The sequence below is a fragment of the Anguilla anguilla genome, chromosome 16, assembly GCF_013347855.1.
Source record: "Anguilla anguilla isolate fAngAng1 chromosome 16, fAngAng1.pri, whole genome shotgun sequence".
In the NCBI taxonomy this organism is placed as follows: domain Eukaryota; kingdom Metazoa; phylum Chordata; class Actinopteri; order Anguilliformes; family Anguillidae; genus Anguilla; species Anguilla anguilla.
The window spans coordinates 12,931,262-12,952,383 of NC_049216.1; the positions used below are offsets into that span (position 1 = coordinate 12,931,262).

Sequence of the window (21,122 nt, forward strand, 5' to 3'; positions counted from 1 at the left end):
ATTTCCTGATATTTTTTATTTTCATATTTTGGGTGTGTAGGTCACAGCTACAAAAGGAAAAATGACTCATCATAGGCCATGTGCCAGATTCAAGGATTCAAAACAAGGCCTTTGGGATGAGGATCGAGCACGTCGATGGAGGGACGGAGATACAGGATGAGGGTCATAGTGACTGAACTGTTGCCCTCAAACTGCTCCATTGGATTGCAGTTTACAGTGTTAGTCATTAGCCGTCTTTATGGCTGTACCCACTGTTAGCCCTTTGTATGACTGTGCACTGGAGCAGGCGATGAGTTCTGGTTTAAAGCTGTTTCATAGGTTACTTAGTTGATGCGCCTGTCTTAACGACTACTTGTATTTTTATTTATTTTTATTTTTCCATAGATTGCGTTGTTGCCGTTCTCGTTGTTAGTGTTAATCAGTTTAACCATCAGGGTCCAAGTTGAACTATGCGGTTGTTCCCTGTACTTGGACCGGTACTTCTCTCTAGGGGTTTCGTCATACTTGTTCCTGGTTATGGTTATACACTTTGTTGTACGTCGCTCTGGATAAGAGCGTCTGCCAAATGCCTGTAATGTAATGTAATGTAAAGCTGATTTTCATACCCACCTTTGTACCTAATGAGTTTGACAGTTTGGGGAAGTACATATCGTCTCGCCTCCAGATGTGAACTGGTGACCTGAGAGATTTGTTGTGTTCTCAGTGTTTAATCAAGGCCGAAAAAATGAATGTTCACTCAGTAACATGCTCCAAATGACATTTATTTCCATGATGCTCAGACAAAAGGCAACTTTTCATCCCTGATGGATTTCCAGTTTGAAATATAAGAAGTGCCCACTCAATTTTTTAAATGCAATTACGGAATATGTAGCCTACCTGATCTCCCTGATATAGTTGTAACTTGGTTATTTAACAATGTCACCAAAACATTAAATTAAAAAATGTAATTAAATTAAAAATGTAAACATTTAAGTTATACATTTATAGTGCAGTTTTATCAATTTGCATCAGTTTTCTGTTAATACAAGCGCATATATGGTTTTGTGTGGATGTGTACCCTATGTTTAAATGGGTTATCTGCTTTATGCAAAGATCTGAGTCTTTCTCCAGTCTGATGCGGTTTGCTTTTACTGCACCATCTCTGGGTTTGCTGGAGTGTGCACACTGAGGTGGGGAAGGCCTGTTGTTTCTTACAAATTGCTTTGGGTGAATGGGGACGTCTTGAGTCTGGGTTGTTCTTGTGGAACTGGGGTGATGGGAGGTCCCTTCTGACGGATCAGGTGGCTTATTAATGGCAGTACACATGGGGTCGCGTTACCTGAGACCTCGCCAACGGAATCCCAGTGTAACTGAAATCATAGGTGCGCCCGACAGTGTGTGGTTTATTCCACTGACACTGGAATGTTGGTGTTGCGATTGTTTGCAGTTCTGCCCGTGACACGTACAGCCTGGCTGACCAAACGAGCAGGCTTTTTCATTCAGAATGCAGCGGTGGGCCTGAAGGAAACATTCCAATGGAAATGCCCCTCCTGCAGGCCCATTGTCTGGAGGTTGGATAATTCCACCGTCAACAGTCAAGCGTCACTTACTCAATGGGTCATTCACGTCCGGATTTCAACGTCAGAAACTGGGGCTTCTTGTTTGTTTTGGAGCGGCTGACTGGTGTTTCAAACTCTGAAGTCCTTTCGCTCCTTCAGCCAAACAGGGATTCAATTCAGCATTTCCTTCCAGCCAGGTTAATCAGCCCATTCTTCTCCCGCTTTTATTTTATTAGTCATTGAGGTGCTTTGTTTCTTCAGGTAAAAGCAGCCAGATGAAGGGCGTGTGGGTTTGTAATCAAGGAAATTGTGCAGTTCCTCAGCATCCTGTTCCCCAGTGGAAGCACCTGCCTGCAGACCATTATCACTGTGGCCACTAGGGGGTGCCAGGAACCTCACTTGAACTTTGATTGCTTGAAGGTTTAACTCCACATGAGGCATTTGACTTTTTTCACCTGATAAAAAGCACAACCTTTCCTTCTAGTAAACAAAGACTTGCATTTTTAAATCTATATTTTAATTTGAATTTCAGTTGAAATATTTGGTTATTTTTATTTTTAAAAGTTGTATTTACTGTACTTTTGTGGGGATCTCTGCTCTTGTCTGGTTATGAAGAACCTATTGCTCAATCAGCATTCAGCGGCTTCCTCTCTGAAAATAGACCGGTATACATATGATATGATATTGAAGAGACCTTTAAATGTGAGGTGTAATTTTAGAAAAGAACAATAGTGTACAGCTACTGGCAAGGGGAAGTTAAATGTCCTGAAGCAGCATTACTTTAATGCTAAGCTTGCATATGCTGAAAATGCAAATACATGTTATATGATATATAGTCATTTAATCAGTCTTATTTACGCTTATTGCATGATTAAATCTATGTATGTCTTTAGCATGTTAACTTGTTAGCGCGTGCCTCCAAATTTATTGATTGTTGTATAACCGCAACCATCCTGTCAGTCTGCTGTTTAACTTATCAGAGTTTAATAGGTTTTAATTCCTTTGAACACAGGATTTTATTTGAACTCCAGTTTTACGGTAGTTAGTAGTTGCAAATGTGAATCCTTTTCAGAGTAGTGGAATTATGTGAAAAACAGCACATTTGAGTGTGCCCAACATGTAATCCCAACATCCTTTCCTGAATAAAGGGATTTTGGGAGAACAAAAGAAAAAACTTCCGAACATGTTTTTCACCTTAAAATGCAACCAAATAGGGTTGTTAAAACTTCTCCAGATGTCTTTGTCATGAGATTATCCCCCCCTTTTTTTATTATTTAAAAAAAAGAATGTTTTCCTGATATGTATCACGCACGGTTTAGATGTGGAATAATACAGCACTGGTTGTGTCTAAAGTCTGTTCCTGAGAATAAACAATAAATGAAGGTTTCCTGTTCCACACATTACATGACCAAGCCCATATCCTGGCCATAGTAAAGCTACAGGTCAACACTTTCTATGGAAATGCATGTGTGGGTTGATTGGAGAACTCATTGGAATTAGATTTGTGATGTCAGAGTTGGAGTTGGTGAGCTTGTAGGTATGTCACTGTGACTTGGAGCAAAATGGGCATTTGTGGGTTCTGTGTTGTTGATGTGGTTGGTGATGGTTGAAGTATTGATTTTGTTTTTGACTGTGCTGTATCACAGAGTACAGAATTATAGTGGTTTGGACAAAAGTGGTGAATTTGCAGTGTTTTTTTTAAAATGCCCTCAGGCTAAAAGCTCAGAATAGATTAAAGCTGTGTGGGAGGAAGAACTTTCCAGATACAAATAGCCTCTGCTATAGTATTGGTAAATTATTGATGTACAGTACCATGCCGGAATTTCATCTGAAGGAAGGCATAGAAGGTATTACATTGAGTATTTCACTGTATAAAATATAAATGGCCAATATGTGTTGCACAAAATCATGGCAATTCTGCACTTTGCTCTTTGCCTAATAAAGTAGGCAAGTTGAAATATGTTGTTATACTGGAGAAATTTGTTGTGAAACTAGTTTGCAGTTTGCATTTGTGCTATAATGTAAAACAAGATGGTATGGGGGTGCTGGTGAGTTTAGGATGGGGGTGCAGGTGAGATTAGGATGGCGGTGCAGGTCAGTTTAGGATGGGGGTGCAGGTGAGTTTAGGATGGGGGTACAGGTGAAATTAGGATGGGGGTGCAGGTGAAATTAAGATGGGGGTGGTGGTGAGCTTAGGATGGGGGTGCAGGTGAGTTTAGGATGGGGGTGGTGGTGAGTTTAGGATGGGGGTGCAGGTGAGCTTAGGATGGGGTTGCAGGTGAGTTTCGGATGGGGGTGCAGGTGAGCTTCGGATGGGCGTGCAGGTGAGTTTAGGATGGGGGTGAATGTGACTTTAGGATGGGGATGAAGGTGAGTTTTAGATGTCTATGGTCCTGCTCAGGGACATGCTGTATGTGTGTTTATGCTGATCAGTGAGACGCGGTGAGGAAGTGCCCCGTTTCCTCCTGTTCTGAGAATAGAGCCTCAGGACGGTGCTCCGCACCTGCGGGCTGCCCCTCGGCCCTGTTACCTTTCACCCTGATAAACTTTCCCCCCGACAGCTACCCACGGGGGGCCTCGGTCCCCCACCCCCTTTCTTTAAACTCATTGTCTGGCTTTCCTGGAAGACAGAAGTTGGAGATGGAGACAGCGATAGAGATCATTTGGGGATATGCTGCTTTCCTTGTCCAGTTTGTGATTCACTAGCCTGCACTGTTCAGCCTGTGATTCGCTAGCCGGCTCTATGCTATTTGTGATTGGCTAGCCAGGCCTGTTCAGTGTATGATTGGCTAGCCTTTATGTGGGGCACAGTTAATTGTCATTTCAGGAAGGAGGGTGCTGAACTTGCCCATGCTCCTCCCCTTTCCTGTTTCTGCCCCCTGCCTCATCAGCCACTATTACACACTGCATTATAATGTGTGTGAAATGATGCCAAGAGGAAACCACGAGGGAAACATCTGGGCCAATCAGCAACATCGTTAAACTTACAGAACTTATATGAATTTCAAGATAACAATTACAGATCAGGGTTATGCAACGGCTTTGACGTCTTATTTTTTGGGGGGGTCTTTGATGTTTTTGTTCTTATAAACTCATTAATTCTGTGTAAATGGCATGCCACAGCTGGGCATGTGACACGTGGCTTTCTTCAAGTCCTGCTGTCTGCGTTTGAACTGCAGCATGGAAAAGCTGCAATGTCCCAGCGCTGTTTGTTTAAAGCCGACCGAGACGAATAGATGCCTGCTGAACACACGGCCCTCAGTGGTGTAGAAGATGTTGAGGTGGGCCTAAGCTGAGCAGTGCTGTAATCAGTGCTCAGGGAGACTGAGCTCAGCAGTGCAGCTGTAGGCACCTCCCTCGTGTTTTCCATACTTTTGCTTACATTTGCCTTCTGATTGAGCAGTCATTCGCCCCTCTCCTCGTTGGGCAGTGTTGTGTATTCCTTGTCAATATGTATGCATTGCCCACACATTTGTAATGTACATTTTAGCAGCACAATAGCATAATTCTGCTCTGTGTGCCTCAGAGCATGGCCTAGGTGATGTTCTCTGATGCCCCAACCCCCTCCTCTATCTGCACTGGACCATTGCACCTGCCCCTCTTTCTATGCATTGGAGCATTCTGTTCATGGCATACATCCCATTGTGTGCACACAAATACAGAGCCCTCAGGTGACAGCACAGTTCCCTATTTCATTCCAGTGGGGAGCATCTAAGTTAATGCAGGCTGGATGGTGTACTTAGCACCCTGCATCACATGACTACCGGGTGGCAGTGTGGTGGGGCTGCAATGTGGGCCTAGCCTCTGTTACCCTGACAGCACAAATGCTAGAGCCGCCGGGCATTCCGTTGTCACTTGACTGCAACCTAATATCAAACCGACGGACTCCTCACGGCTGAACCTCAGCGATCCTCTGTGTGTGTGTGTGTGTGTGTGTGTGTGTGTGTTCGTGTGCGAGTGCGTGTGTGTGTGTGCATGGGGTTGTGAGAGAGAGAGAATATGAATATCCCTACATGGGCCTGTCCAACATGCATGACTATATCTGGGAACCAAAATGAAGGCTGATTGGACTCAAACAGCATGCTTTCTGACCTATTTTTTAAACAGTTTTTCCACACTATATTAGTGGGTTTGTGTTGTGTAACCACACTTAAAATCTGTGTTCCCAAAAGCCCTTCAAGCAAATTTCTTACTGTGGATGTGGGCAACTATTTCTGATTAAGAACAGCAAACCATCTATCTTAAACTACAGTTCTCTTCCTCTGAACTCATGACTCATGCCCTACTGAGTGGTCATATATAGCCAGACAGTGCCTTCAGAGTTATGTAAGAGACTTTACCCTGGCTGACTGGAGGATGAAGAGTGAATGGACTTTCATGTGAATGATCTGTGAAGCTAGCAGGATAAGCAGTCTGTAATGTTAGTGGCATGGGTGACCTGTGACCTCTTTAGTCTTGGAGCTGTCAAGGGTACATTAAGGTAAGGGTAACATTGATTCCAGACATGCCGTGTTTCAGTGAATGGCCAGCGAAATGATTGTTGTTGTCTGATCAGTTCTGAGAACAGTACTCACTTATTTGGTGACATAGACCAAATAATTTCAAGTTTCTTTGGTGTTTAGATCCTTATATAAATTACTAGAGACATCATAGAGACCCTTCTCTATTTCATGTATTAGCCTCTCTTCGTCCATGTTCATAATATCACTTGACCATGAACAGAAGTTCTTCCACCAATAGCAGCACTTTGGAGGCGGGGTACACCAGCGAAATGTCATTGAAATGGTTGCATCATTCAGTCTTTTGCTCAGTTGCATTGGATTTGGTGTTCCTGATTGCAGTGTCTCTGACTGCAGTGTGTGTCTGACTGCAGTGTGTGTCTGACTACAGTGTGTGTGACTGCTGTGTGTGTCTGACTACAATGTGTGTGACTGCTGTGTGTCACTGCAGTGTGCGTCTCTGACTGTAATGTGTGTCTCTGACTGTAGTGTGTGTGTCTGGCTGTAATGTGTGTCTCTTTGCAGTTCTGCCAGCCTGGAGGGTGGAAGCTATCTCGAGAGAGGAAGCAGCCCTCCTTCTTCACCGTGGTGCTGACCGACATCGACTCTGACCGCCACTACTGCTCCTGCCTCACCTTTTATGAAGCAGAGATCAACCTGCAGGTACGCTCCCTTCCAAAAATCAGCCTGCAGGTATGCTCCCTTCCAAAAATCAGCCTGCAGGTACGCTCCCTTCCAAAAATCAACCTGCAGGTACGCTCCCTTCCAAAAATCAGCCTGCAGGTACGCACCCCTCCAAAAATCAGCCTGCAGGTACGCACCCCTCCAAAAATCAACCTGCAGGTACGCTCCCTTCCAAAAATCAGCCTGCAGGTACGCTCCCTTCCAAAAATCAGCCTGCAGGTACGCACCCCTCCAAAAATCAGCCTGCAGGTACGCACCCCTCCAAAAATCAACCTGCAGGTACGCTCCCTTCCAAAAATCAACCTGCAGGTATGCACCCCTCCAAAAATCAGCCTGCAGGTACGCACCCTGATCACTGATGTTCTTATAAAAAGTTCTCAATGGGATCTTAACGGGTGAAGAAATTCCATGGGGATGCTGGGTACCTCATCCGGTCAAAGCATCCTTCTCATTCTGCCGCATGGATGAGCCCCGTGGTCTGGGATGGAATACCGGGAATGCCTGTGCCCGCTGTGGCTGGTAACCCCACAGCGCGCCACGTAATTGCTGGTTGCTTTGTCGAGGGTTATGGAGGGTTCACTAGGCAGGGTTCAATGCATCATCATTGTTCACTAGCGACCCCAGCTGGTGGATGGAGCACCCGCAGGTCCCCTTGTTGAGCTGCACGTAAAGTGTCTTCCTCCAACGTAGTGTGATAAGTGGCGCTTGGGCACTGCATGCTTCGGAGGAGAGCACGTCCTTTTCTGTGCTCTCTGAAATCTCTTTATAAATTAATAATTAATTCCAGAAGAACTCTTTGATTTAATTTGCCTCATTTATTACAACTTTATTAAGCCCTTCCTTATGTGAGTGTTCTGTTTTGTTTTCATTCCTGTTTTTGTTCGTTACTTTTTTGTTTTTGGAACTATTTTTTGTTTTTATGTTAAGTGTGCCACGTGCGCTAAGTGTTCCCACCTTAAGCATGAAGTTAACAGCATTCCAGATCAGAGCTTGGAATGCTTTTGGAGCACTTTGTGGTTAGAAACAAGATTGTCCTTGTGGACAAATATTTAGTTGCTCCAGCATGCTGGTTGCACAAACAGGCTCGGCTGAAATGTTTTATCAGTATTTTTGTGCATTTTGAGAACAAAAGCGTTTGTTTAGAATGTGATGGTTAAACGGATGCCCAGGGACACGCAAACACATACACACCCATGAAACTCAGGCGCGCGCACACACACACACACACACACACCCTTTACAGATCATCTCAGCTCCTTAGGCCAATTTTATAATTTTGAAATTTGAAACATTTTACTTTTCTGAATTGCAGTTGTCCATTATGCTGCTGTAGTGACAGGCTAGTAGCCCTGCAGCTGAGCCTCCCACAATCCTGCAGCGCACTTCCCCTACAGGCCATGCAGTGTACTGCAGGGATGGGGTGGGGGGGGTGACTCTCTGACCGCATGTGGACGCCTGTGGCTGGGTGGAGCTCAGGCAGCAGTAATCTGAGGGTCTCTACCCCTGGCAAGGCAAAGCAGAGCCCCCTGCTCTAGTCTTCGGTTCAACGGAATAACCCAGACTCAAACCTGTGACCTCACGGCCCAGCCTGTGCTCATAGTCAGCATTTTACTGTATGCAGTCAGACACTCAGGAGCCTAAATACATGTGAATATCTTAGGAATTTCTGAAACTCCAGTCTGACTCATAAAAAGTGCTTATTGTGCTCTGCCCTTAGATTTTGTGGAATATTACTGGGTACTCTTCCACCAGCGACAGGTCCCATTATTTAGAATAGTTGTGTGGTTTCTGGCAGTAAGATGTATTTAATGACACAATGCATTTCATTGTGGTGAGTCACAGTCCCCCCAGCAGCGTGATAACAGGGCTGTTTTCAGTTAACCCTGGAATGTAAATGAGTTTACAGTACTTTATGGTTTGAGAGCATCTGAAACTCACCAGTGACATTAAACATCCTTCTTAATGGAACGCAAACTAATGGTGGCTATGTGTTTTCCGAAGCTCATTTAGGATGCCAGTCACCGCACAGCCATGTCGCTAGGCAGCTGAGCTATACTCATGTGGCACAGGGCCCCTGGATTTGAACAAACAGAGCAGCAGATGCTCTGATGCGTTACCATGGTGTCTGGTAGCATCTGCAGCACCAGCCCTGTCCCATCTATTTCAGTGGTGCTGGTCTCTGTGTCTCAAAGTCTCAGTCTCTCAGTGCTCCTGGTCTCAGTGTCTCCATGCTGCTGTTCTCAGTGTCTCAGTGCTGCTGGTCTTAGTGTCTCAGTGCTGCTGGACTCAGAGTATCAGTGCTGCTGGTTTCAGTGTCTCAGAGTCTCAGTGCTGCTGGTTTAGGTGTCAGTGCTGCTGGTCTCAGTGTCTCAGAGTCTCAGTGCTGCTGGACTCACTGTCTCAGAGTCTCAGTGCTGCTGGTTTCAGTGTCTCCGAGTCTCAGTGCTGCTGGTCTCCGTGTCTCAGAGTCTCAGTGCTGCTGGTTTAAGTGTCTCAGAGTCTCAGTGCTGCTGGTCTCCGTGTCTCAGAGTCTCAGTGCTGTTGGCTACTTCCTCTGTCTTCCTATCCCTGCTCTTCGCCCCTCTGTAAAATTTGGTTAGCCGTTATGTTCTATTATAATCTTGTCACAGCAAGCACAGACTTCTGAGGGGACCAGCTGGTCTATTTTTATTAGAATTCAATCTCTGACACAGTTTTGCAGGAAATTCAATAATAAGAAAAAATTTAAAAATGTGTTTTGCTAAACATGAATTAACGTTTTGAAACATTCAGCTCTACACACTTGACTGGTGTCAAAGGTCAGCCTTGAGGTTACAATAACATCCCCAACCAGCCAGAGATCACTCTCTGACCACTTAACAAAAGAAATGAGTTTCACTTCTGGAATTTAATATGGCAACACTTCTCACATTCTGCTCATAGACTGGCGCCACACATAATTTGTAATCTGTCTTGATTTTTCCCCCCTACCTACAGTATTGCCTCTAGTAATATGTCACATTCCAGTTACCCATAGTGATTATGCATAATAATAAATAGAATAGAATGGAAATACTGTATAACAATCACTGTTTAAAGGAAACAGTTAGTTGAAGGTGAAATAATAAATCTCTCTATGGGTTTTAAAGAATAACTTATCCATTTTAGAACGTGTACCAGAATTGCAAAAATAAAATGCTTACTCGCTGTGAAAGTGCGTATGTACCAATGCAATGCAGAATGTGGAAGCTCTTAAGAATTTTCCAGAACACTTCCAGAAGGTTTCATGTGCTCAAGTGAAACTTGATAATTGCAGTGACGCTTCCCTGGGCACTGTTACATGTGTTGTCTCCTGTCCCAATGCTTTCCTCATGTAAGACAGTATATTTTCAGACATAATCGAGGAGAATGAAGGCGCCATCACATCACGTCACAACGCTGGGCATCACTCCCCTTCGCTTCCCCTTTGTTGTGGCTCTTGTTGTGATTTTCTTTCCTTAAAAGTGAAAGCAGTCACGGTCAGCAGTAATCTGCATAGCTGGATCTGATCACTTGAATTCTTCTGAATTACACATGATTAAGGAGTGATTTACAGGAGATATCTATGATTTATGCGTATACTTCCCCCACTGGCAGGGCTCTTCTGGGAAATGGTACTTCCTGTGTACCCATTCTCAGAAATTAACCCCATTCCTACTTATTTATCTGCCCTTCATTTTCTGATGGGAAGAGTCCAGTTGAAATGGAAAATGTTTCCCACGTTTGCGAGACTTGTTTCAGATGGCCATGTGCTTGTTTATTTTGTTGTCAAGATGATGTTTTCTGAACTCAGGGCATCTGATAAGACTCCCCTCCAGAATTTTGAATATGATATCCCTAATTACCCTCATAAATCTGTGCCTGCCTAATGACGCAGAGAGGGGGTTCTGCTGCACCCGTGGTAGGGCTCTTTGATGCCTCCACAAAGGGGGATTTCTGCAGAGGTTTTTTATTTGAACTCTGTGCGTCCCAGCATGGCATCGCTTGGATTTCCCAACATACTGTATGATGTAAAGATGCAAAGCGAGTATGAACAAGGCGGGAGGGGGCGCAGCCTCACGGAGGGGGGACGTGAACATGCTGGCTTAACGTCATTATGGACATTTCCAGAATTCCTTTTGATGTCTTTCTCATGCGAGACCAAGAAACTAATGGTTTATTCTGTGATGAGCGAAACTGTGCCAAACTGAGATCTGTATAAAGAAAAAGAGAAAATAAATTATTTTTATTTAAAAAAAGGAACGAAGATACAGCCTGCCCTTCTTTCATATTTTTTTATTTTATTCAGCAGGGGGGAATTGGAGTGAAAGCAGCACAGAGTAGGGATCATAGCACAGAAGGTGTCGTCATGGGGGGATCAAACCCCCAGCCTCAAGGGGGTCCCTTATATGTTTTGACATTCTGCCCCCCTATGCACTGCACCAAACGCCTTGCCTTTATTTCCTGTTTTTACCTCCGCCTAGGAGGTTATGTAGTGACATCTATCCATCCATCCATCTGTTTGTCCGGCTGTCCATGATAGGCATATCCCGAAAACTGTTGGCCAGATTGCCATGAGATTTTCTGTGCACATTCATGTTGATATGAGAGGAAGAATCCTATTGATTATGGTAACTCCTGGCCTTTCCTCTAGTGCCATCGTGAGACCAAACTTTCAATTTGTGATCAGCATATGTTAAAAAGTAATGGCTGGATTGCCATGAAATTTTCTGTAGACATTGATTTTCCCCATTTTGTGCCTTGGCGGAGGTCTGAACTCTGCTGAATGCATCGTTTCTAGATGTTTTGCTAGTAGTTCCACATTTCATTAGCGTTTCTAGATGTTTTGCTAGTAGTTCCACATTTCATTAGTGTTTGCAAAAGAAGTACCATGAGTAGGTTTAAATTTCCACCAGTGGGATAATAGCAGCTGGAATTTTCCAATGTTCATCTCAAGACCTCTTAAAATGTCCTACTTCTGACTAAATAAATTCATAAATATCCCATTCCTAAATAACTAAATAACTGTCCAATTCATAAATAATCCTGTATGGATTATTTAATACTGTTGACTTTTGGATGATTAGAGTTTCTGCTGAATGAAATCAAGCTGCTGTGGTGATGTCACTTCCTGTTTTTGTTCAGCTTACTTTCTGTAGTCTTAAATGGGTTTGTAGGCCTAATTGTAACTGTTTTTTAGCAATTCTGTTGTGGGCTGTTAAAATTCTGGTTTCTTATCAAATTCTCAGAAATATATATTATATATATTAATATATATGATTATACAAGAATTTTACTGGTGTCTTTTGTTTCCTGATGTAAAATGTCTTATACTCTCACAAAGCTATTCTCCCTTAATATCACTTTAATAATAATAATAGTAATAATAATATTAATATTAATAATAGTAATATTACACTGCTGTTTCCTGGACCAATGCTTCTGTCTTTCAGGGATCAAAGAGTGTGGAGATGGATGGAGAGGAAGAGGAGGATGAAGAAGAGAGTGGATTAATTCAGCCAGCTGAAGTTTTCACTCCCAAAAGTCTTGTTCTGGTGTCGCGGCTGGATTTCCCAGAAATCTTCCGGGTATCAAAAAACTTGATTGAAAAAATTTGATTGAACCGTGAACCATTTCATAGAACTTTGTGACTGATTCAGATTGAATATGTGACTATACTTTGTGACTGATTCAGATTGAATATGTGACTATTCTGTATGACTTGTTCTGATTGAATATGTGACTACAGTGAATGGTAACACATTAGAATGTGCTGCAGTGATAAATGCTTCGTAAATGATTAGTTCTTGCTCTTTATTTCTAAATAGTGTCCAACTATGCAAGAGGTAGCTTACTGACCTTTTTTTCATTGAATATATTGCTCCCCTGACACTATTATTCTTTGTTCATTTATTGCATTGTACTTAGATAACCCACCTGCATTTGTTTGGTGGGTTAGGACTGCAATTCTTGGACTCTTTCACTGTAGTATAGAAATGCTGTGATTGGCATCCTGGAAAATGTAGTTCTTGGGTCATAAATCCACCAGATAACCAGACCTTATCTTCCGAATAGGAAGAGTCACTTTCCTGTATCTTTTGGGAAGAGTCACTTTCCTGTATCAGCTCAGTATGATACTGTTGGCATGGACTGATTGATCCATTATAACATTTCTGCATCTTTGAAGGAACTTAGCAGGAGCAGTGTGAGATTTGCTGGGCTGCGTAGCTCACAGCTTGGTTAATCATGGAGAATAGTAGAGCAAAGCTCTCATGGACAGATATACATTAACAGCGTTAATGGGAACCAAAGTTTAACTATTGCAATATAACACCTCAAAAGATCCATTCAGATTCTCCTTCTTTGTGTTTGGCAGTAGAGTGTTTTAAGTCTTCTTTTCCAGATTTATGAGGTTATGCACATGGAGTTGCCACGTGCTTTTCAGATTTCTTCAATAGAGTCCCAAAAGACCTGTCATTAAACTCCTGTTCCTCCTTTCACCAGTGATAAAGGCCAGAGTAATTTTAGCAGGTTTTGTTTTTGGGTTTATTTTAGTAGGGTTTCCACAGTGATTTATAGATGCTCTGTCTAGCTGTAGCCTTTCCTTGGCTCCTAAAAGTAATGCAATTCATCTGCTTAATTATGTAATCATGTAATCGATAATATATTTGCCTTAAATGTATGGAAGGTTGTGAAGCTTTTATCTGTATGCAGTGAACATGTGTGGTGTGTGTGTGTGTGTGTGTGTGCATATAACATCCTTGCATTGTATGGGGGCATATGCCATCGTTTTCGATGGTGTGGTTCTAGTGTCTGTGAATGGTGTGCTTGATGAGTGTTCCTTCTGCAGGAGTCATGTTGTGCGATGGGTGTGCGATATATGGTAGTGGTGTGTGTGAGATGGTGTGTATGTTCGGCTGGAGTTATGTGGTAGTAGTGGGTGATGGGTGTGTTTGGTGTGCAGTATGTGTGTGTGATGTGTATATGTGCTGTGTATTGTTAGTGTTTGTATGGTAGTGTGTGTTCTGTAGATTGTATCATGGTGTGTATTGTTAGTGTTCGTATGGTAGTAGTGTGTTCTGTAGATTGTATCATGGTGTGTATTGTTAGTGTTCGTATGGTAGTAGCATAGTGTGACAGATCTGTCTGCTGTGTGTCTCTCAGGGCTGCCTGGGCCTGATCTACACCGTCTACATCGACAGTCTGAGTTTCCCGCTGGAGGGTCTGGTGGCCAGCCTCTTCACGTGCCTGGTGCCACTGGCTGGGGGGTCCCAGGTGAGGCAGCATTAAAACAAACAATTCCTAAAATACCGGGGGTCTGTGAGGGGGCTCCCTGTCCGGCTGCCCGCCAGAGACCGATGGAATTCCACGCCAGCCCTGCGCCAGGGTCACCTGGGGTTAATTTGACACTTGGATTTGTTACTCCAAAAACAGGACACGCCGGGCACCCATAAATCAGCACAATGACATCGCTCCTCTCCTTCTATGTTTTCCAGAATTGCCATACATTACCATCAAAACCGCTCTATAGCACAAAACTATAGTCTTGAGTCTAGTCTTGACAGGACATTTTTCACTGGTCTCATTTTTTTCTTTTGTAATAACTGTTTAGTCATTTCTCTCTCTGTGTATAAATTCAACACATATGTACGTATGATGGAACATTTGTTTCCCTGCTGAAGCCAAGTGATATTATTTAAAAGACTGGGTTGAAGTTAAGATACAGGACATGATGAGGATATAGTGGTCACTGTGGCACTGTTTTTCACCAGAATGCAGTTAGTCTAAAGATTAGTGGAGACAGATCATCAAAGAGTATCCACACTGATATTTTCCCAACTGGGAGATGAGAATCTATGAAAAAAAAATCAACAAAGAGTCTGTTTTCTGAAATTTGCTTGTTTTTGCCCAGAATTTTTCCATACTTTTCGCTAATAAAAATGAGAACATTTTTACGTCCTTGAAAGCCCGTACAATAATTCCATCAGAGAAAATCAAAACTTTGACTATTGTGTAATTTACTGTAGAATTGCCCAATTTCACTGTTCCAGCCATACTAAGCATAATGTGCTGATCAAAGGGAATGTGAAATATAAAACTACAAAAATTAGGATTTTCTTCATCTCACCCCCCATTATTCTTTTATCTGTCCATCAATCAGTAGATCTCTGGTCCAGCACAGTACCACAGTCTGCATCAATATATGGAGTGTGTCTGAAATGGGCAACTCTTGCTGTTTGTGTTTTCTTGCATGCAGACTGAATTTTCACAAACTGCACTTTGTACTTCCCAGAATAACAAGGAGCCGTGGTGTGCCCTGTCTGAAGGACCCCACTCAGTGTGAAGGTTAAAACAATTCCATCTGATGCCAGCTTTGTTTTGCACTGCATGCTGGGATATTTAAGTTATGTCAACATCCCAAGTGCCTTTCAGGGTGGCCTAAGTCAAAGGGCCAACTTCAAAAGCCGCTTCAGTCCCGCAGTCCTACGGTCCAGTTCGTTCAAAGCCCTCTGGAGTGTATGTAATTCATTTGGTGACATTTCCCCAGATAAGGCCATCCTTATGCTCCTATTTTCAGTTGCATTCTCTTTTTTAAAGCAGATGGTCATATTTTGGTAGTCACTATTAATTTGATTGTACAGCCCCTGTGTGGTGTTCAAGCCTTTCAGTGCCCTTCACTTAAATGTAGAGAAACGTATAATAATAATAATTATTAAAAATAATGTAATTTCATAGACATCAGAAAACACACTTAGTCCAGCAAGTGTGTGTTCTGATGTCTGTGAAATTACATTATTGAATCGATGGTCCTCAAGTGATGATGACATCCTGACTAATTCCACAGAGTGAGGGACAGACCACATGTGGGGTCTCTGGCTGGGGCCTGTCACTCTGTGGGACAGTACTGTGACCTGGCCATTCTCTTTTACTCTTCCAGAAGCTCTTTTCTTTGGGAGCTGGAGACCGGCAGCTGATCCAGACCCCTCTGAACAACAGTCTGCCCGTCACAGGGAAGAGTGTAGCTCTGCTCTTTCAGCAGCTTGGTAGGTGCTAATGCTTTTACACAGTATCCCCAACCATCAGCGGTGCTGTACAGTATCCCCAGGCATTACCTGTGCTACACAGTAACCCCAACCATTAGCGCTATTACACAGTAACCCCACCCATTAGCAGTGCTACACAGTAACCCCACCCATTAGCGCTAATACACAGTAACCCCACCCATTAGCGCTGCTACACAGTAACCCCACCCATTAGCACTGCTACACAGTAACCCCAACCATTAGCGCTGCTACACAGTAACCCCGCCTATTAGTACTGCTACACAGTAACCCCACCCTTACTGCTGTACCTGAATCGTTGCTTTGAGGTTCGCATCTCTAACATCACGTTCCACGGCTGATTTGCATTTCCAGCAAGCATGCTTATCCAGGAGGTGGAACCATTTAATGGGCTCATTCTAGAACATCAGCAAATATGTGGATAAGATCCTTGCATAGGTTTGTTTGAGTAAGTAGCTAAGAGAAGTTCAGACAAAAACACTTCCCATGGTTAGTGATGATCCTGGACAAGTGCAGCTCACAGATTTGTAAATCACTTTTTTTGCCACTCGAATTTGTGGACAGTTGCAGGTAAATCATATGATGCAGATTGTCTTGGCTTCTTGACTGTGTCCTGATGTTGTTCATTGTCTATTGCACAAAGCAACAAAATTCATACTGTGATAATTAGTAAAGTAGTAAAGTAATCTACAATTAAGTGATAGTTGAGTAGAGAAATCGGAGGTCAAAGTTTTTAATTGTGAGTATCTCAAATCATTCCAAACAATTATTGTAAAGAGGATTTGTAAATATTTCTATAAAATATTATGAAAGACTATGAAATTGTGTCATTTGTATTTAATCTCAATTAATTGAATTTCAATGAATTAATATTTTTGTATTTTGTGCAAGGTATCTTTGGCAAATCATTTTTTAAGTCTGTCAGGGGGAAAAGAACTGGCAAACTATTTAATCATATCATTCATAATTTATATTAAGTTTCCACGTCCTTTTAATTTATTCACTTCAAAAGGAGCAGGAAAATGGATGCCTCAAAGCGCATGGACATAGAGCTGTAATAGTGATATAAAAATCACTCAGAAGCCAAATCTCACTGCAAGTGATTGTCTGATTTAAAACTTGGCCTAAGCTGTATAGAGAAACTTTGCAGGATTTAAGATCAAATAACGTACTTTTACTCAGATGATGTAAGAGGGTAATTAACTGTACACGTGTTCTCCCTCTGCAGCCCCTACACATTCCACTCTGCTGTTTACCCTAAGACCCTGGGCTTTCTTTCGGCCGTCTCTGAACTGTTGGCGCACACTTAATGCCTGGTGCTTTTTAGCCCTGTGGCACAGAAGAGGTTTTATACACATGCAACACTGGCTGAGCATTCTCACAGACAGATTGCCGTCCGTACAGAATTGCATCATAGAATTAAAAGATAATCTGGTGGGAGTGATGGATATGTCCTGGGTGTTTTTATCTACAGATTCAGTCAATGTCAAAACCCATCCCTCTGCCTGACAGATTATTAAAATCATCTAGGGAACTCACATAGAAGCATTCACTGCTGACCCACTTAAAGTATGGAAAGCATGATACGCTCGCATTCCATGTGTACAACCTTCTGTCCAAATACTGAAATGCCACCATACTAAAACATTGTCATATTGAAGTGTTTCCAAACTTAAATTATTCCATCCCGAAGCACCTCCATACTGAATGCCTCCATTCTGAAATGCCTCTGGACTGAAATGCCTCTCTGCTGAAACAGCCATGCTTAAAAGACTCTATACTGAAACATCTCTATACTGAAATGCTTCCATACTGAAACGCCTTCTTGCTGAAATGTGTCCATACTCGCGCTTTGATTAATGATTAAGAGGCCTTTAATTTTTTGTGCTATAATTTCCAAAGTAAATAAGTGGCATGAAATAAGCGGCATTACCAGTTATTTGGTGCACAGACCTCTCTGAGCACCATAGCAACTCCAAGTATTTGATATCAAAACATGTTTGATGGGTTTGTTTGAACAGCGACACAATTCCTTGAAGAATGTCATCTGAATGGAATGCTGTTTATTTTATTTTGTTCTCAATATTTCACGGCATACTTTGTGGTAATCCCTTTAATCGGAAATCTTCTCTTATTTTGAGAGACGATGTTATCCTAGATGTAGAATTTAATTTATGGTGGATTAATCAATTTAGCGATTGCAAGGCGCCGATCAGTTCAGAGGGTTACTTTAGCATGCAAGGCAGCCTTAGCGCCGCTCAGCTCAGGACAGCGCAGCGTAGAGCCCAGTCCCTGAAGCATCCCCACCTCTACGGCTGCAGCCATAGAAGGTTCCAGTGTCAGGCCTTCTTTCAGTCAGTCCTCTGCTCTTCACTTTCCTCCCCAGTGAGAGTTACTGTAGAAACCTTCCAGATGGCTGCTCGGTTGGACCACTGTGGCAGACTTGTGTTCTGATCAGATGCTGCTCCTTTAGGGCAGGTTACAGCTGGCAGTGGTTCAGGCTAATTAAAGCGCTGGATGAAACCAGCCCCAGAGCAATGCTGCGAGCACTACGGTCCTCCTCTAAGCCTGTTACACAATCCAGGCTGCTTGTAAGTGATGATATGGTGGACAATGTGATTCTAGTTAGTGGGCGTCATGGACCTGGCATCCCAGCCATGTGTTCATCGTCCCTACGGTGGGCCAGTCCCGACCCTGGGCCTGCTCCAGCATGAGCTAATATAAGTGTCAGGGCATAGTCCCCCTGGTGATTTACAGTCTCCCATGCTCTGTTGTTCTTTTCTGCCCTCATGAACAACAGATTTATCAAAGAATGCTACATACATACATCATGCGTCTGGTTTTGAAAAATAAAAAAACAAAAAAAAGTTCTGTCAGAAAGCCAGGTTTCCGAAATAAAGTGCGCTTCCAACCAAACGCATATTAAACTTCAGCAAAGCTGTCATGGGATAAGTCGTGACTATGTACGTATTTATTTCATTTCTCTGAGAAATTTAATTTTAGAATATTGCGAGGCGCGGGGCCGTGGTGCTGGCTTTAGTTGCGTATGATGCAGTGCTCACAGAATGCAGGACAGCGGAGTGTCTCTGCGAGGCCGAGCGCGCAGCGGAGGAGCGCTCTCTCTGTGGCCTGACTCATTACTACGCTCCCTGCCATTCAGTGGGGTTTTTTGTGCTCGCGGTCAATTAATGTAGAGCAGTTTGTTGCACCCATTTGTCTAACTTACGAGTCCTCAGACCTTGGCCTGGGGTCAGATCTGGCCCATTTGACTAATTGGCCAAATAATTCAAACGAAAATACTTTTAATTCATGTTTAATTTCACATACTGGGTGGAAGATATATGACTTCAGCCAAGATGGCAGGGGAATTATTATTGGTTTATCTTATTTACACTTTAGTAAAGGCAAAATTCAGTTGGTAATGCTCTGAATTAATGTTTTTAATGCTTTAGTTGTCTTTTGTGTTTTCATTTTTTTTTTTTTAACAAAAATGTGAAGTTATATATTTCAGCCTCTCCTTTCCAGAATAAGTGACAAATCCAATGTACTTATACAAGTTCGTATTTTTGGGGGCCTGGAGCTGGGGTTGTGTTTGTCTCTGTGTGGCTCACCACAGAATCAGGCTCTCTTTACTCCCTTATCAGTTGCAGTTTGGAAGAAACCCCTGCCAAAGCCACCTTAGGATCTGCGACCACCTCTTCTGTGCGGTGGGCCCTTTGTAGCACCACCCACTCATGAATATTTAATGAGCAGTGGCCTGTCACATGAAGCCGTGACTTGACATACTGAAACAGCATCCCTGGTATCATGCCTACAGAGTACCTGATTGGGAAAGGTGACTGGTCACTGCAGAAAAAATTTGTACGCAGGAGCAGGAAGCACATTCTGCCCAGGGGAACAGGAAGAGCTGTAATCAACAGTCCAGTTTGGTGTTGGCTCATTTCTGCCATTGTCTTTTTCTGACTCTTTTATTTTGAGCCGGGGAATGTGCTGGTGTTTCCACAGATAAGTAAACACCTCAAGGTTACAAAACAAATGTGTGAGATAGTCTGGACACATCACCATGAGCCATCAGGGTGGTGTGTGTATCACTGGTGCTGCAGCTTTCGGGTATCACCACTGCTGTATTCCGCATGGATTTTTTAAAATGAATTACAAATTATGGAAATGGAAGATTTTCAGTTCTAGTATCCGAAAAGAATTTGAATAAAAACAGTTGTCCGACAGTATTAAAACCAGTTAACAACAGGGAAATCACAAAAGGTCTGTGCATGCTTCAGTGCGGAAGGTCTGAGCTTAGACCAAGCTTTTCCCCTCCTCCTGCCCTGGAAATGGAGATGGGCCATCAACAGGAAGGACGATGTGTATTCCCATTTCTGCATTCCTGTTTATGGCTTAATTTCCCGCCCTGGGCAGACGGAAAGGAACCTCCTGGTTAGTAACGGCACAGATATTTCTGTCTGCATTTCTCTGTCTCTGTATCTGTGTAATGTGTGATTAATTGGTGCAATTGCTGTGTGATAGTAAACAAAAACAGGAAATGTAAACTGCCCCTGTCTAGACTGTCATGTTGGTATTTGCAATTTTTCATTGTATTTTGCCAAAGGAAATGGTCCTATGCACTGTTTTGAGAGACATATTTCTTTTTAATTGCTGTATAATTCCTGTGGCCCTTGACAGTGTGGTGTTAATGCAGTGTATGTAAGTCGTAGTGCTCATGTTTGCACTTTTTGGCAGACTCCAATGTGCTTTTTTAGGAGAGTTTTGATAATATTATCTGAGCACTATGCCGTGAGCTAAGCAGGGTCTTGTCAGTTAAATGTGCCGTGGGCCCAGAGAGTGCAGGCAGCACACAGCAGCGTGGCTGTTTGCAAATGATTGGGAGTCAAGAATATGTTGTTGATACTTTTACTTTTATTGACAACATATTCACACTCAATGAATTCCTACACAAATTTTCTGAATTATTCTAATTAAATTACAAACAGAATATATTTGATGTTTGAGTGGGGTTGCATAGGCTCCATACTTACTGTAGGCTCAGTGCTACAACTTTCCCATATCTGAGACAGTGCTCCACAGTCACATGGTTAGAGAGGTTATGTGTGCTGGAGAACTATTTTAACACTAAAGCACTTGGGCAAAAAATTACCATACCTCCCGATTACTGACTGTGTGCCAACCTATCTATCAGTCAACTTCTGCTTCTAACCCTTTGATAAGCATTTCAATTATTCCCAACTGGGCTGAGCTATTAAGAGGTTTATAACAATGTGACATAGCACACAGTACTTTTATTTCGAACTTCTGCACTTTAAATTACTTAATCTATGTATGTTACC

General features: G+C 42.8%; 1 protein-coding gene across 2 annotated transcripts in view; it reads left to right on the forward strand.

Annotated features, from left to right (window-relative positions):
* The window catches only part of LOC118215370 (myotubularin-related protein 13-like), a 92,084-nt gene that overhangs the window by 24,624 nt on the left and 46,338 nt on the right, over positions 1-21,122 (forward strand). For both annotated transcript variants that reach the window (XM_035396079.1, XM_035396080.1), the window contains exons 3-6: positions 6,563-6,700; positions 12,172-12,306; positions 13,883-13,993; positions 15,657-15,762. In XM_035396079.1, coding sequence (XP_035251970.1) covers positions 6,563-6,700; positions 12,172-12,306; positions 13,883-13,993; positions 15,657-15,762 — 490 coding nt within the window. The remainder of the gene's footprint in view (positions 1-6,562; positions 6,701-12,171; positions 12,307-13,882; positions 13,994-15,656; positions 15,763-21,122) is intronic.